Source organism: Oncorhynchus nerka, linkage group LG23 (assembly GCF_034236695.1).
Source record: "Oncorhynchus nerka isolate Pitt River linkage group LG23, Oner_Uvic_2.0, whole genome shotgun sequence".
NCBI classification, from domain to species: Eukaryota; Metazoa; Chordata; class Actinopteri; order Salmoniformes; family Salmonidae; genus Oncorhynchus; species Oncorhynchus nerka.
The window spans coordinates 32421649-32436369 of record NC_088418.1 but is presented as its reverse complement, the minus strand read 5'-3'; the positions used below and the strand labels follow the sequence as shown (position 1 = coordinate 32436369).

The following is a 14721-nucleotide window of genomic DNA, read 5'->3' as shown; positions in this document are numbered from 1 at the left end:
CATCCCCTCTCTCACTGTCGGCCAATCGCACCCTCCTCTTCACTCTCTTCTTTGGTGATGGCGGCAGTGGAGAGATACCACCCTCCCCCCGCCAGCTCCTCCACCATACCCTCATCTCTTCCACCGGGCACTTTCCCCCACTCCACTTGCTCTTCCACCGTCTCCTTCTCCACCACTCCTCCCTCGCTTTCTTCTCTCTCATGCTCCTCCACTCGGTTGCCTTCTTCCGCCGCTTTTCCTGGTTCTCCTACTCCTGTGCCTTCCGTTTCCTTCTCTCTTCCATCCGCCACTTCTTGCTCTTCCTCCTTCCTTGCGGCCTTCCCCTCTGGACCTGTACTCTGGTCATGAGGCGTGCTTCCTTCCCCTCCTCTTCTTCCCCCATCACCCGCTCCTGCTCCCCCCACAGACGCGTATGACCTCTGACGAGCCGGGCACCCTCGCCACAGGTGTGCTGACGAGCCACACCCGTGGCACGCCTTAGGCTTGTCACAATCCTTCGCCTCGTGCTCCCCAGATCCACAAAATCTGCATTTTCTTGCGCTGCACGAGGCGAAGATGTGGCCGTAGGCCATACAGCGCCTGCAAAATGGGGGCTGACGTGCATAAAACAACATCCCCCTGTCAGCCCCTAGGGAGAACATAGCAGGAGGATGGAGGTAGCCACCACGTCCCTTTGGGTCCTCCCTGAGGAGGGCCTGGAAGCCTCTCCTCCCATTCCAAAACCCAAGGGAGTCTTTGAGGTGCCTTGCTGAGGAGATGTTAGCCATGTATCTCCCCAGAAAGGCCCTCACCTCTTCGTCCTTAACGTATGGGTTGTAAATGTTGACAGTTACAACCCTAAAGTTGTTCCTCGCCAGGCTTGTTATTTCATAGTGGCTCATCGGCCTCTCACCTCCCACTGCTCTTGCCCTTCTCAGGATATCATCATGTTTCTCCTCTGTATTTAGTGCCACGTCGTATGCTCCCTCCAACGAGTTACCTTGGAAGCAAAACACGTCCTTCACCGTCAGCTTTAGAATCCCCATCAAGATTGTCCTTCCAAAAGTTTCCCGTCCTAAAGGCTCCAAATCCTTTTCCTTCCAAGCAAACAAATCGTGTTGGCCAGCCCAATCCCAGGGACCGACCGTGTTGATGGATTTTGCAACATCTCCGCAAGGAGAATGGCGCACCCGGCTCACGTTCTCTTCTCTTCTCTTCTCTTCCAAAACAAGAAAAAAAGAAAAACCAAAGTGACTGAGCCTATCTGGTGCAAACTAACACAGAGACAGGAACAATCACCCACAAAACCCAACACCAAACAGGCTACCTAAATATGGTTCCCAATCAGAGACAATGACTAACACCTGCCTCTGATTGAGAACCATATCAGGCCAGACATAGAAATAGACAAACAAGACATCCAACATAGAATGCCCACTCAGATCACACCCTGACCAAACAAAACATAGAAACATACAAAGCTATGGTCAGGGTGTGACATGAAGACTCTTCTTTGAGTCATAAAAGTGCATTGAAATTACTTAGGAACAGTCCACACTATGGAGAGGTGTGTGGCCACTTGCAGACACCAGTCAGACCTCTCACTCAAACAAACCACCCTTGTAGATTTTTGTCTTATGTGGCACCTATTACCCACATTTTCCAAGAATATTGTTATCATGTTTCTGAATGATGCCAGAGTATTTTAAGATGTTGTTATCAACAAATGTGGCGAAAAGAACTGTAAATGTAAAATGCTCATAAAATAAAAAAGTGTAAAGTTTGGATTCAGTCTTGTGTCAGGTGAACTGCTGTGTCCTCACCTTTAGTCTAATAATTTTACCATAATTTCCTAACTGTTCCCTTTTAATTGCAAACTTAATTATGAATATGCTTTCCATATTTCTTCTGTAAGAAACATTTCAATTTAGCCCTATCCATATAGGCCAATTCTCACGAGTGTAAAGGGTTAATACAATGTAGACAGTAAAGAGGGATAGACAGTAAGAGGGACAAAAATACTGTATCCGTGCCTCTGGAAGGTCAATCTTGTTGGCTAATCTCTCTCGCGCGAAGACGTCTGGGTAATGTGTTCTTTCGAACTCTGAGTAACGCATGAACCACAACTGTCAGTCAAACACATAAAACACTGATCAACTTACTGTAACAATGGAAACATCAGCACTGGTTCATGGAAACAGGACATATAATAATAATAAAAATAATTAAAGCTGCAAGAAACAATGCCGGGGTTCAAGCTGTGAGCCCACTTTGCTGCCATTAGGACAATTGGAAACATTTCCCTAGGATGTGCTACACTATACAGTATCAGTCAAAAGTTTGGACACACCTATTCATTCAAGTTTTTTTAAATTTATGTTGACTATTTTCTACATGGTAGAGTAATAGTGAAGACATAAAACCTATGAAATAACACATATGGAATCATGTAGTAACCAAAAAAAGTGTTAAACAAATCCAAATATATTTTAGATTCTTCAAAGTAGCCACATCGATGGAACAGTAGTGGAGAGGGTAGCCAGTTTTAAGTTCCTCGGCGTACACATCACAGACAAACTGAATTGGTCCACCCACACAGACAGCATCGTGAAGAAGGCGCAGCAGCGCCTCTTCAACCTCAGGAGGCTGAAGAAATTTGGCTTGTCACCAAAAGCACTCACAAACTTCTACAGATGCACAATCGAGAGCATCCTGTCGGGCTGTATCACCGCCTGGTTGCAACTGCTCCGCCCACAACCATAAGGCTCTCCAGAGGGTAGTGAGGTCTGCACAACGCATCACCGGGGGCAAACTACCTGCCCTCCAGGACCCCTACACCACCCGATGTCACAGGAAGGCCATAAAGATCATCAAGGACAACAACCACCCAAGCCACTGCCTGTTCACCCCGCTATCATCCAGAAGGCGAGGTCAGTACAGGTGCATCAAAGCTGGGACCGAGAGACTGAAAAACAGCTTCTATCTCAAGGCCATCAGACTGTTAAACAGCCACCACTAACATTGAGTGGCTGCTGCCAACACACTGACTCAACTCCAGCCACTTTAATAATGGGAATTGATGGGAATTGATGTAAAATATATCACTAGCCACTTTAAACAATGCTACTTAATATAATGTTTACATACCCTACATTATTTATCTCATATGTATACGTATATACTGTACTCTATATCATCTACTGCATCTTTATGTAATACATGTATCACTAACCACTTTAAACTATGCCACTTTGTTTACATACTCATCTCATATGTATATACTGTACTCGATACCATCTACTGCATCTTGCCTTTGCCGCTCTGTACCATCACTCATTCATATATATTTATGTACATATTCTTTATCCCTTTACACTTGTGTGTATAAGGTAGTAGTTTTGGAATTGTTAGCTAGATTACTCGTTGGTTATTACTGCATTGTCGGAACTAGAAGCACAAAGCATTTCTCTACACTCGCATTAACATCTGCTAACCATGTGTATGTGACAAATACAATTTGATTTGATTTGATTTGATTTTGCCTTGACAGCTTTGCACACTCTTGGCATTCTCTCAACCAGCTTCACCTGGAATGCTTTTCCAACAGTCTTGAAGGAGTTCCCACATATGCTGAGCACTTGTTGGCTGCTTTTCCTTCACTCTGTGGTCCAACTCACCCCAAACCATCTCAACTGGGTTGAGGGCAGGTTATTGTGGAGGCTAGGTCATCTGATGCAGCACTCCAGTAAAAAAATGATAAAACAAATGATAGTTCCACTTATTGCAAACCAGATGGGATGGTTTAAATTTTTTATTTCACCTTTATGTAATCAGGTAGGCCCGTTGAGAACAAGTTCTCATTTACAAGTGTGACCTGGCCAAGATAAAGCAAAGCAGTGCGATAAAAACAACACAGAGTTACACATGGGATAAACAAACCTATAGTCAATAACACAATAGAAAAGGTCTATGTACAGTGTGTGCAAATGTAGTAAGATTAGGGAGGTAAGGCAATAAATAGGACATAGAGTCAAAATAATTTGAATTTAGCATTAACACTGGAGTGATAGATGTGCAGATGATGGTGTGCAAGTAGAGATAATTACCTCATCCCCATAACAGCATGGGGATGACGTAATTGGGCGTGCCATTTACAGATGGGGTGTGTACAGGTACAGTAAACTGCTCTGACAGCTGATGCTTTAAGTTAGAGAGGGAGATATAAGTCTCCAGCTTCAGTGATTTTTGCAATTTGTTCCAGTAATTGGCAACAGAGAATTGGAAGGAAAGGCGGCCAAAGGAGGTGTTGGCTTTGGGGATGACCAGTGAAATATAGCTGCTGGAGCGCGTGCTACGGGTTGGTGTTGCTATGGTGACCAGTGAGCTGAGATAAGGCGGGGCTTTTCCTAGCAAATACTTGATGACCTGGAGCCAGTGAGTTTGGCGACGAATAGGTAGCGAGGGCCAGCCAACAGGTCACAGTGGTGGGTAGTATGTGGGCATTTGGTGACAAAACGGATGGCACTGTGATGGACTGCATCCAATTTGCTGAGCAGAGTGTTGAAGGCTATTTTGTAAATGACATCGCCGAAGTGGAGGATCGGTAGGATAGTCAGTTTTACAAGGGTATGTTTGGCAGCATGAGTGAAGGAGGCTTTGTTGTGAAATAGGAAGCCAATTCTAGATTTAATTTTGGATTGGAGATGCTTAATGTGAGTATGGAAGGAGAGTTTACTGTCTAACCACACACCTAGGTATTTGTAGTTGTCCACATATTCTAAGTCAGAACCGTCCAGAGTCGTGATGCTAGTCAGGCGAGCAGGTAGCAATCGGTTGAAGAGCATGCATTTAGTTTTACTAGAATTTAAGAGCAGTTGGAGACCACGGAAGGAGTGTTGTATGGCATTGAAGCTTGCTTGGAGGTTAGTTAACATAGTTTCCAAAGAAGGGACAGATGTATATAGAAGGGTGTCGTCTGCGTAGGGGTGGATCAGAGAATCAGCAGCAGGAAGAGCGACATCATTCAAATATACAGAGAAGAGTCTGCCCGAAAATGTAACCCTGTGGCACCCCCATAGAGACAGCCAGAGGTCCGGACAACAAGCCCTCCGATTTGACACACTGAACTCTATCTGAGAAGTAGTTGGTGAACCAGGCAAGGCAGTCATTTGAGAAATCAAGGCTATTGAGTCTGCCGATAAGAATGCTGTGGATTGGCAGAGTCAAAGGCCTTGGCCAGGTCGATGAATACGGCTGCACAGTACTGTCAAATTATCGATGGAGGTTATGATATCGTTTAGGACCTTGAGCGTGGCTGAGGTGCACCCATGACCAGCTCGGAAACCAAATTGCATAGCGGAAAAGGTATGGTGGGATTCGAAATGGTCGGTTTATCTGTTTGTTAACTTGGATTTCTAAGATTTTAGAAACGCAGGGCAGGATGGATATAGGTCTATAACAGTTTGGGTCTAGAGTGTCTCCCCCTTTGAAGAGAGGGATGACCACGGCAGCTTTCCAATATTTGGGGATCTCAGACGATAAGAAAGAGAGGTTTAACAGGCTAGTAATAGGAGTTGCAACAATTTTGGCTGATCATTTTAGAAAGGGAGGGTCCAGATTGTCTCGCCCAGCTGATTTGTAGGGATCCAGATTTTGCAGCACTTTCAGAACATCAGCTGTCTGGATATGGGTAAAGGAGAAGTGGGGGGGCTGTTGGCCGGGGTAGGGGTAGCCAGGTGGAAAGCATGGCCAGCCGTTGTCACGTCTAATCAAGGTGGGTGGAATCAGGCGCAGAGAGCAGATAGCGATATAAAGTTTTATTCTCCGGTGAACAAAACAAACACGGTCAACCCAAACACACACAGGGTGAAATTATCCAACACAGGATAACAGACTAACCGGAGAATAAGAAACACAAAAACACTGATAGACGAAATGAATGACAACATAAACAATCCCGCACAAAACAAGGGTGGGACAACCTACATTATATACAGACACTAATTAACTAAACAACACACAGGTGCAACCAATCAGACAAAACCAACAGATACACGAAAAGGGATCGGTAGTGGCTAGTAGGACGGTGACGACGACCGCCGGAAGTCGTGACAGCCGTAGAGAAATGCTTGTTGAAATTCTCAATTATTGTGGATTTATCGGTGGTGAAAGTACAGTGGGCAGCTGGGATGAGGTGCTCTTATTCTCCATGGACTTTACAGATTCCCAGAACTTTTTGGAGTTTGTGCTGCAGGATGCAAATTTCTGTTTGTAAACGCTAGCCTTTGCTTTCCTAACTGCCTGTGTATATTGGTTCCTAGCTTCCCTGAAAAGTTGCATATCGTGGTGGCTATTTGATGCTAATGCCGTATGCCACAGGATTTTTTGTGCTGGTCAAGGGCAGTCAGATCTAAAGTGAACCAACGCCTATATCTTTTCCTGGTTAATTTTTTTTAGAATGGGGCATGCTTTATTTAAGATTGTGAGGAAAGCACTTTCAAAGAATTACCAGGCATCTTCTACTGATAGAATGAAGTCAATATCCTTCCAGGATACCCGGTTTAGGTTGATTAGAAAGGCCTGCTCGCTGAAGTGTTTTAGGGAGCGTTTGACAGTGATGAGGGGTGGTCGTTTGACCGCAGACCCATAACAGACGCAAGCAATGAGGCAGTGATCGCTGAGATCCTAGTTGAAGACAGAAGAGGTGTATTTGGAGAGCAGGTTGGTTAGGATGATATCTATGAGGGTGCCTGTGTTTACGGATTTGGGGTTGTACCTGGTAGGTTCATTGATAATTTGTGTGAGATTGAGGACATCAAACTTAGATTGTAGGATGTTAACCTGTTGCTTCTACTCGGGACGCTTGCGTCCCAACTAGAGCTCTGGAAATGCAAATGCGCTACGCTAAATGCTAATAGTATTAGTTAAAACTCAAAAGTTCATTAAAATACACATGCAGGGTATCGAATTAAAGCTACACTCGTTGTGAATCCAGGCAACAAGTCAGATTTTTTAAATGCTTTTCGGCGAAAGCATGAGAAGCTATTATCTGATAGCATGCAACACCCCAAAAGACCCACAGGGGACGTAAACAAAATAATTAGCATTTCGGCGTTACACAAACCGCACAATAAAATAGAAAACATTCATTACCTTTCACCATCTTCTTTGTTGGCACTCCTAGATGTCCCATAAACACTATTTGGGTCTTTATTTCGATTAAATCGGTCCATATAAAGCCTAGATATTGTTATATGTAGACTGTGTGATAAACGAAAAAAACATTGTTTCAAAACGTAACGTCATTTTTTAAAATTCAAAAAGTCGACGATAAACTTTCACAAAACACTTCGAAATACGTTTGTAATGCAACTTTAGGTATTAGTAAACGTTAATAAGCGATAAAATTCATCAGGAGGCGATGTAAAGATCATTAGCTGTCCGTCTGGAAAAATGTCCGGCTAGAAACTCAACGAAAATATCCGGTCCTAGACCGGATTAGATAGGGTGTCCTGTATGTGTTTGACCAAGAAAAAACTCGAAGGGAAATGACAAGACTCTAGACACCCTGTGGAAGCTGTAGGTACTGCAACCTCAGGCAATTAATTGTGGTTCACGTTTATCAATGGGTTCAAGTAGCGCATGGATATATTTTCCCCATTTTCAGTGATCAGTTTTTCCTGTGCTTTTCGATGTAAATGCCGTTCTGGTAAAGCCACAGCAGTGATTTAACCAGTTTTTTTAAACGTCTGAGTGTTTTCTATCCACACAGACTAAGCAAATGCATATACTATATTCCTGGCATGAGTAGCAGGGCGCTGAAATGTTGCGCGATTTTTAACAGAATGTTCAAAAAAGTAGAGGGTCGACTGAAGAGGTTAAGCATGTCCCAGTTTAGGGCACGAGCTCTGAAGATAGATGGGGTTCAATCAATTCTCATATGGTGTCCAGGGCACAGCTGGGGGTAGAAGGTGGTCTGTAGTAAGTGGCAACGGTGAGAGACTTGTTTCTGGAAAGGTGGATTTTTAAAAGTAGAAGCTCAAATTGTTTGGGCACAGACCTGGATAGTAAGACAGAACTCTGAGTTAAGAAGTAACATACCGGACTAGGTGACCCTGCGCTGCAGCCAAGGTCTGAGTAGTCAGCAACCCAAAAACGCAACATGAGGTTGAAGAAGACAAAGGAACCTTTTAACAACCTATGCTACGGATGAGTAGCTGTGTCTAAGAGGGTGAATTCAAGCAGGACCACCAAGGAATCGTGTGTCTACACTACTTTCATTCCCACGCTGGAGCCCTGAGCTACACGTCTGGCTGCCTTCAGAAGACCCCTTTTCAGAACAAGGGTGAGGAAACAGACCACTAAGAGAAAGGACACTGACATTGTGAGGACAAACAGAGTTACACCCGGTAACCGAAGACGTGCCGTCATCAGAGAAGCCGGAACCAGGTGCACGAAGAGACACCCCATCGGAGACCTTCAACACGTAATTACATAATTACACTGCTCAACAAAAATAAAGGGAACACTTAAGCAACACAATCACACTTCTGTGAAATCAAACTGTCCACTTAGGAAGCAACACTGATTGACAATAAATTTCACATGCTGTTGTGCAAATGGAATAGACAACAGGTGGAAATTATAGGCAATTAGCAAGACACCCCCAATAAAGGAGTGGTTCTGCAGGTGGTAACCACAGACCACTTCTCAGTTCCTATGCTTCCTGGCTGATGTTTTGGTCACTTTTGAATACTGGTGGTGCTTTCACTCTAGTGGTAGCATGAGACGGAGTCTACAACCCACACAAGTGGCTCAGGTAGTGCAGCTCATCCAGGATGGCACATTAATGCGAGCTGTGGCAAGAATGTTTGCTGTGTCTGTCAGCGTAGTGTCCAGAGCATGGAGGTGCTACCAGGAGACAGTCCAGTACATCAGGAGACGTGGAAGAGGCCGTAGGAGGGCAACAACCCAGCAGCAGGATCGCTACCTCCACCCTGCCAACACACTGACATTGACACTGACCCAACTCCAGCCACTTTAATAATGGGAATTGATGGGAAATGATGTAAATATATCACTAGCCACTTTAAACAATGCTACCTTATATAATGTTACTTACCCTACATTATTCATCTCATATGCATACGTATATACTGTACTCTATATCATCGACTGCATCCTTATGTAATACATGTATCACTAGCCACTTTAACTATGCCACTTTGTTTACTTTGTCTACATACTCATCTCATATGTATATACTGTACTCGATACCATCTACTGTATGCTGCCCTGTACCATCACTCATTCATATATCCTTATGTACATATTCTTTATCCCCTTACACTGTGTATAAGACAGTAGTTTTGGAATTGTTAGTTAGATTACTTGTTGGTTATTGCTGCATTGTCGGAACTAGAAGCACAAGCATTTCGCTACACTCGCATTAACATATGCTAACCATGTGTATGTGACAAATAAAATTTGATTTGATTTGAGGAGGAGCAGGAGGAGCACTGCCAGAGCCCTGCAAAATGACCTCCAGCAGGCGACAAATGTGCATGTGTCTGCTCAAACGGTCAGAAACAGACTCCATGAGGGTGGTATGAGGGCCCGACGTCCACAGGTAGGGGTGGTGCTTACAGCCCAACACTGTACAGGACGTATGGCATTTTCCGGAGAACACCAAGATTGGCAAATTCGCCAATGGCGCCCTGCGCTCTTCACAGATGAAGACAGGTTCACACTGAGCACATGTGACAGACGTGACAGAGTCTGGAGACGCCGTGGAGAACGTTCTGCTGCCTGCAACATCCTCCAGCATGACCGGTTTGGTGGTGGGTCAGTCATGGTGTGGGGTGGCATTTCTTTGGAGGGCCGCACAGCCCTCCATGTGCTCGCCAGAGGTAGCCTGACTGCCATTAGGTACCGAGATGAGATCCTCAGACCCCTTGTGAGACCATATGCTGCTGCGGTTGTTCCTGGGTTCCTCCTAATGCAAGACAATGCTGGACCTCATGTGGCTGGAGTGTGTCAGCAGTTCCTGCAAGAGGAAGGCATTGATGCTATGGACTGGCCCACCCGTTCCTCAGACCTGAATGCAATTGAGCACATCTGGGACATCATGTCTCGCTCCATCCACCAACGCCACGTTGCACCACAGACTGTCCAGGAGTTGGCGGATGCTTTAGTCCAAGTCTGGGAGGAGATCCCTCAGGAGACCATCCACCACCTCATCAGGAGCATGCCCAAGCTTTGTAGAAAGCTATTCAGACTTGCAACAATATTTTGGGGGGGACAGCAGTGGCTTCTTCCGCGGTATCCTCCCATGAACACCATTCTTGTTTAGTATTTTTTACATATTGTAGACTCATCAACAGAGATCTTAGCATGTTCCAGTGATTTCTTTAAGTCTTTAGCTGACGCTCTAAGATTCTTCTTAACCTCATTGAGCAATCTGTGCTGTGCTTTTGCAATCATCTTTGCAGGACGGCCACTCCTAGGGAGAGTAGCAACCTTTCTCCATTTATAGTTGTCTTACCGTGGACTGATGCACATTGTTTGAATGTTAAATGACGAGACAGAGGCATTGATGCGAGTAACTAGTCTTTTTCAGTACATTGAAATACATCCGGGAATCTCAAGCACACCGGTAAAAACACGAGTTGCAGTAATTAACATTTACCAACAGATGGCATCACTGTGCCATCTTACACATCTTTCCTTTTATAAAATAGTACAGGAGCTGTCAATTCACTAACAAAACAAACCTTGTAATAATTTCTAATATGAACAGTTTAGAATTTTTTTCTTTTTTTTTCCAGGTAACAACTTAACACATTTTGATACTCTTCACTTTTATCTCTGTCTGTCAACAATCCCTAATGGGAAACCTACAGATTAAGTATTTTTCGTGGCTGGGACAGACGGCCACAGCGTGAAAAGACAGGGGGCTTGTCTGCGAGGACTGCGGGTTCCCGCACAGGCGTGTCACCTGACTTTCTAAGGGGAGTATTGATGGGCGAGGGAGCGGCCGACCTGTGATCCCCTGGCTCTTCGCTCAGTGCCTCAGGCCCCATGTAACTTGCTGGGGTTCCATCTTTTGTCATGGGACCCCTTTGACCATCCGGGTTCTGAATAGGTGCTGGCTCAGCAATCCGAAGGTCAACCCTGTTACGACGGTACAGTGATCCATTCATTTCGAACAAGTAGGAGGGTGGTGCCACTTTCTGTACACAGGATCCGAGGCTCCAGAGGCCCGTCCGGTCCCCTGATAGTGGCTTCATTCGTACCGTTTCACCCACCCCGAGCTCAGGTAAGTCTCTTGCTGATTTGTCGTAGATGAAATTGGAGACCTGTCTTCTGTGATGTAACTTCACCAGCACGTCTGTCACCACACATGGCTCCAGGAGAGTGCTGGCTACTGGTAGAGCTGCTTTTATACGCCGTGCCATGAGGCGCTGGGCCGGGCTGCTATCCATGCCTTCTGTCTGGGTATTGCGGCACTGCAGGATTGCTTTCCAGGCATCTTTGCCCTCTCGCAGAGCTTTTTTGCAGAGGTTCTTTGCGATTTTGACTGCCTACTCCGCCTTCCCGTTTGGGTGTCGTGGTGATGAGGTGACGTGCTCGAATTCCCCTTCTGCAGCAAATGTTTGGAACTCAAATCCAGAGAATTGGGGTCCATTATCTGAAATGACCCTGTCTGGCTGGGCATGGTGTCAAACTGAGCCTTGCAGCATTTGATCGTTGTCTCTGCTGAGAGGTCGGGGAGGCGGTCTGAGTAATGATCGACTACCAGCAGAAAGTCTTTGCCACTGTGCTGGAAGAGATCTAGACTCACTATCTGCCAGGGGCGCATCGGTAGCTCGTGGGACATCACCGGTAGCTTGCATATACATCCTCTGTGCTGTTGTTCCCTTCATCTGTGTTTGTTTCAATGGAGTGCACTTTACCCTCCTTTCTCTTGCTTTTAATGCAGACCCTTGCGAAGTGATTAGCTATACCACAGGATTTGCATATTTTTACATAGACGGGGAAAAGAAGACTGCCCAGCCTATGAGAAATGCCACAATATCGGCACGTATTAGGGTTGTCTACTGCAGAATGGGCTGTAGTATTAGCATTAGCTGTGGCAAAGGGAATTTCTTTACTGGCTGTCTGAATGTAGCCAGTAAATGTTGCCTTTCTAGCTCCATAGACCTTATCCATATATCAGTAAGCTCTGCTGCACGGCATGTCTCCACTGCCAAGACCAGCATCAGGTCACGTTCTCTCAGCAGACATATGCGCGTGCCCTCATCAGTTATGCCAAGAACTATCTCTGATCAGTTAATCTCTTAACCTCTTAAGTCGACCCTCTACTTTTTTGAACATTCTGTTAAAAATCGCGCAACATTTCAGCGCCCTGCTACTCATGCCAGGAATATAGTATATGCATTTGCTTAGTCTGTGTGGATAGAAAACACTCAGACGTTTAAAAAACTGGTTAAATCACTGCTGTGGCTTTACCAGAACGGCATTTACATCGAAAAGCACAGGAAAAACTGATCAGTGAAAATGGGAAAATATATCCATGCGCTACTTGAACCCATTGATAAAGGTGAACCACAATTAATTGACTGAGGTTTCAGTACCTACAGCTTCCACACGGTGTCTAGAGTCTTGTCATTTCCCTTCGAGTTTTTTCTTGGTCAAACACATGCAGGGCACCGTATCTCCTATGGTCTAGGACCGGATATTTTCGTTTGAGTTTCTAGCCGGACATTTTTCCAGACGGACAGCTAATGATCTTTACATCGCCTCCTGATGAATTTTATCGCTTATTAACGTTTACTAATACCTAAAGTTGCATTACAAACGTATTTCGAAGTGTTTTGTGAAAGTTTATCGTCGACTTTTTGAATTTTAAAAAATGACGTTACGTTTTGAAACAGTGTTTTTTCGTTTATCACACAGTCTACATATAACGATATCTAGGCTTTATATGGACCGATTTAATCGAAATAAAGACCCAAATAGTGTTTATGGGACATCTAGGAATGCCAACAAAGAAGATGGTGAAAGGTAATGAATGTTTTCTATTTTATTGTGCGGTTTGTGTAACGCCGAAATGCTAATTACTATTATGCTATCAGATAATAGCTTCTCATGCTTTCGCCGAAAAGCATTTAAAAAATCTGACTTGTTGCCTGGATTCACAACGAGTGTAGCTTTAATTCGATACCCTGCATGTGTATTTTAATGAACTTTTGAGTTTTAACTAATACTATTAGCATTTAGCGTAGCGCATTTGCATTTCCAGAGCTCTAGTTGGGACGCAAGCGTCCCGAGTAGAAGCAAGAGGTTAAAGCACCATAGTCACATGTAGCTGCCTTTTCCCTTAACCTAGTGACAAAGCTGTCAAGGGACTCCCCATCCTCCTGTTTGCAACAACCGAAAACATAACGCTTGTAGATAACATTCTTTGATGGCTTAAAGTAATGTTCAAGAGCATCAGGAATAGCTGTTGCGTTACCTTGCTGAGCTGCTGTTAGGTTCAGGTTGTGTTTGTATACGTGTCAGCATTCAGTTCCCATTATAGTCCTCAAAGTGGCAGCCACTACCTCATCTTCCTTTTCCAGAAATCCCTAGCGCATAGTCCTCCCATTCACCTCTAAACATATCCCAGTTTGTGCTCCAATCTCCGCTGAGCTTCATAACGGCGGGAGGGGGAATGTTCGCTGCCATGTCTAACCGGTGCTAACAACACTGAAGCTAACTAGCAAACTCACTCTAGCTAAGGTCAATTCCGGTGACGCATTTTTGTTGTTGTTGGTAAACCAGAACAGGTGACTCTAATTTTCGGAAAGCATCGTTAGTTATCCGACTCTGACGCCATGTTTGAATGTTAAAGGACGTGACTGAGGCATTGATAAGAGTAACTAGTCTTGTTCAGTACGTTGTACATCCGGGTATCTCAAGCACACCGGTAAAAACACTGGAGTTGCAGTAATTAACATTTACCAACAGATGGCATCATTGTTCCATCTTACACCCATTACAAACATCAAGGCTTTTAGATATACTTTTGTAACCCTTTCCAGCTTCATGCAAGTCAACAATTCTTAATATTGGGTCTTCTGAGATCTCTTTTGTTCGAGGCATGGTTCACATCAGGCAATGCTTCTTGTGAATAGCAAACTCAAATTTTGTGAGTTTTTTTATAGGGCATGGCAGCTCTAACCAACATCTCCAATCTCGTCTCAATGTTTGTACTCCAGGTTAGTTGACTTCTGACTCCAATTAGTTTTTGTAGAAGTCATTAGCCTAGGAGTTCACATACTTTTTACAACCTACACTGTGAATGTTTAAATGATGCATTCAATATAGACAAGAAAAATACATTAATTTGTGTTTGACTGTGTTTGTCTGTTGTGAAGAGCAGGTCAAATTGTATGAAGAAATCCAGATAATCCAGGTAAGGGTTCACATACTTTTTCTTGCCACTGTAGTTGTCATCACTAGATACACCATCATGTTTTTCTCCCCAAATAATAATCTACACTTTTCTAATCAATACATCCTCATTCAACTAAAATAAACCTTAATTCACATTTAACGTTTACAATAATATTTTATCTGAACCCCAAAGCATGATTGATTCAGATTCAAATTTTGTCCACATGATCGTGCTTTTCATTCCCATCTTCTGACAGAATATCACTTTGTCCTATCTTTATTTTAGTTTTCTGACGCAACAAC

The 14721-nt window shown here is 44.2% G+C and overlaps 1 protein-coding gene across 1 annotated transcript; it reads right to left on the bottom strand.

Moving 5' to 3' along the window:
* Positions 1-11: 11 nt before the first annotated feature.
* Positions 12-13902, bottom strand: LOC135563998 (uncharacterized). The gene is made up of 2 exons (XM_065008388.1): positions 13496-13902; positions 12-1198 (listed from the first exon to the last, which is right to left on the bottom strand). Exon 2 carries the CDS (start codon positions 1023-1025, stop codon positions 12-14), a length of 1014 nt encoding a protein of 337 aa, XP_064864460.1. The 5' UTR covers positions 1026-1198; positions 13496-13902.
* Between the last annotated feature and the right edge of the window lie 819 nt (positions 13903-14721).

Excerpts from the sequence above, each read along its gene's own strand:
- LOC135563998 (XM_065008388.1), bottom strand. The coding sequence starts at position 1,025 with ATGGGGATTCTAAAGCTGACGGTGAAGGACGTGTTTTGCTTCCAAGGT.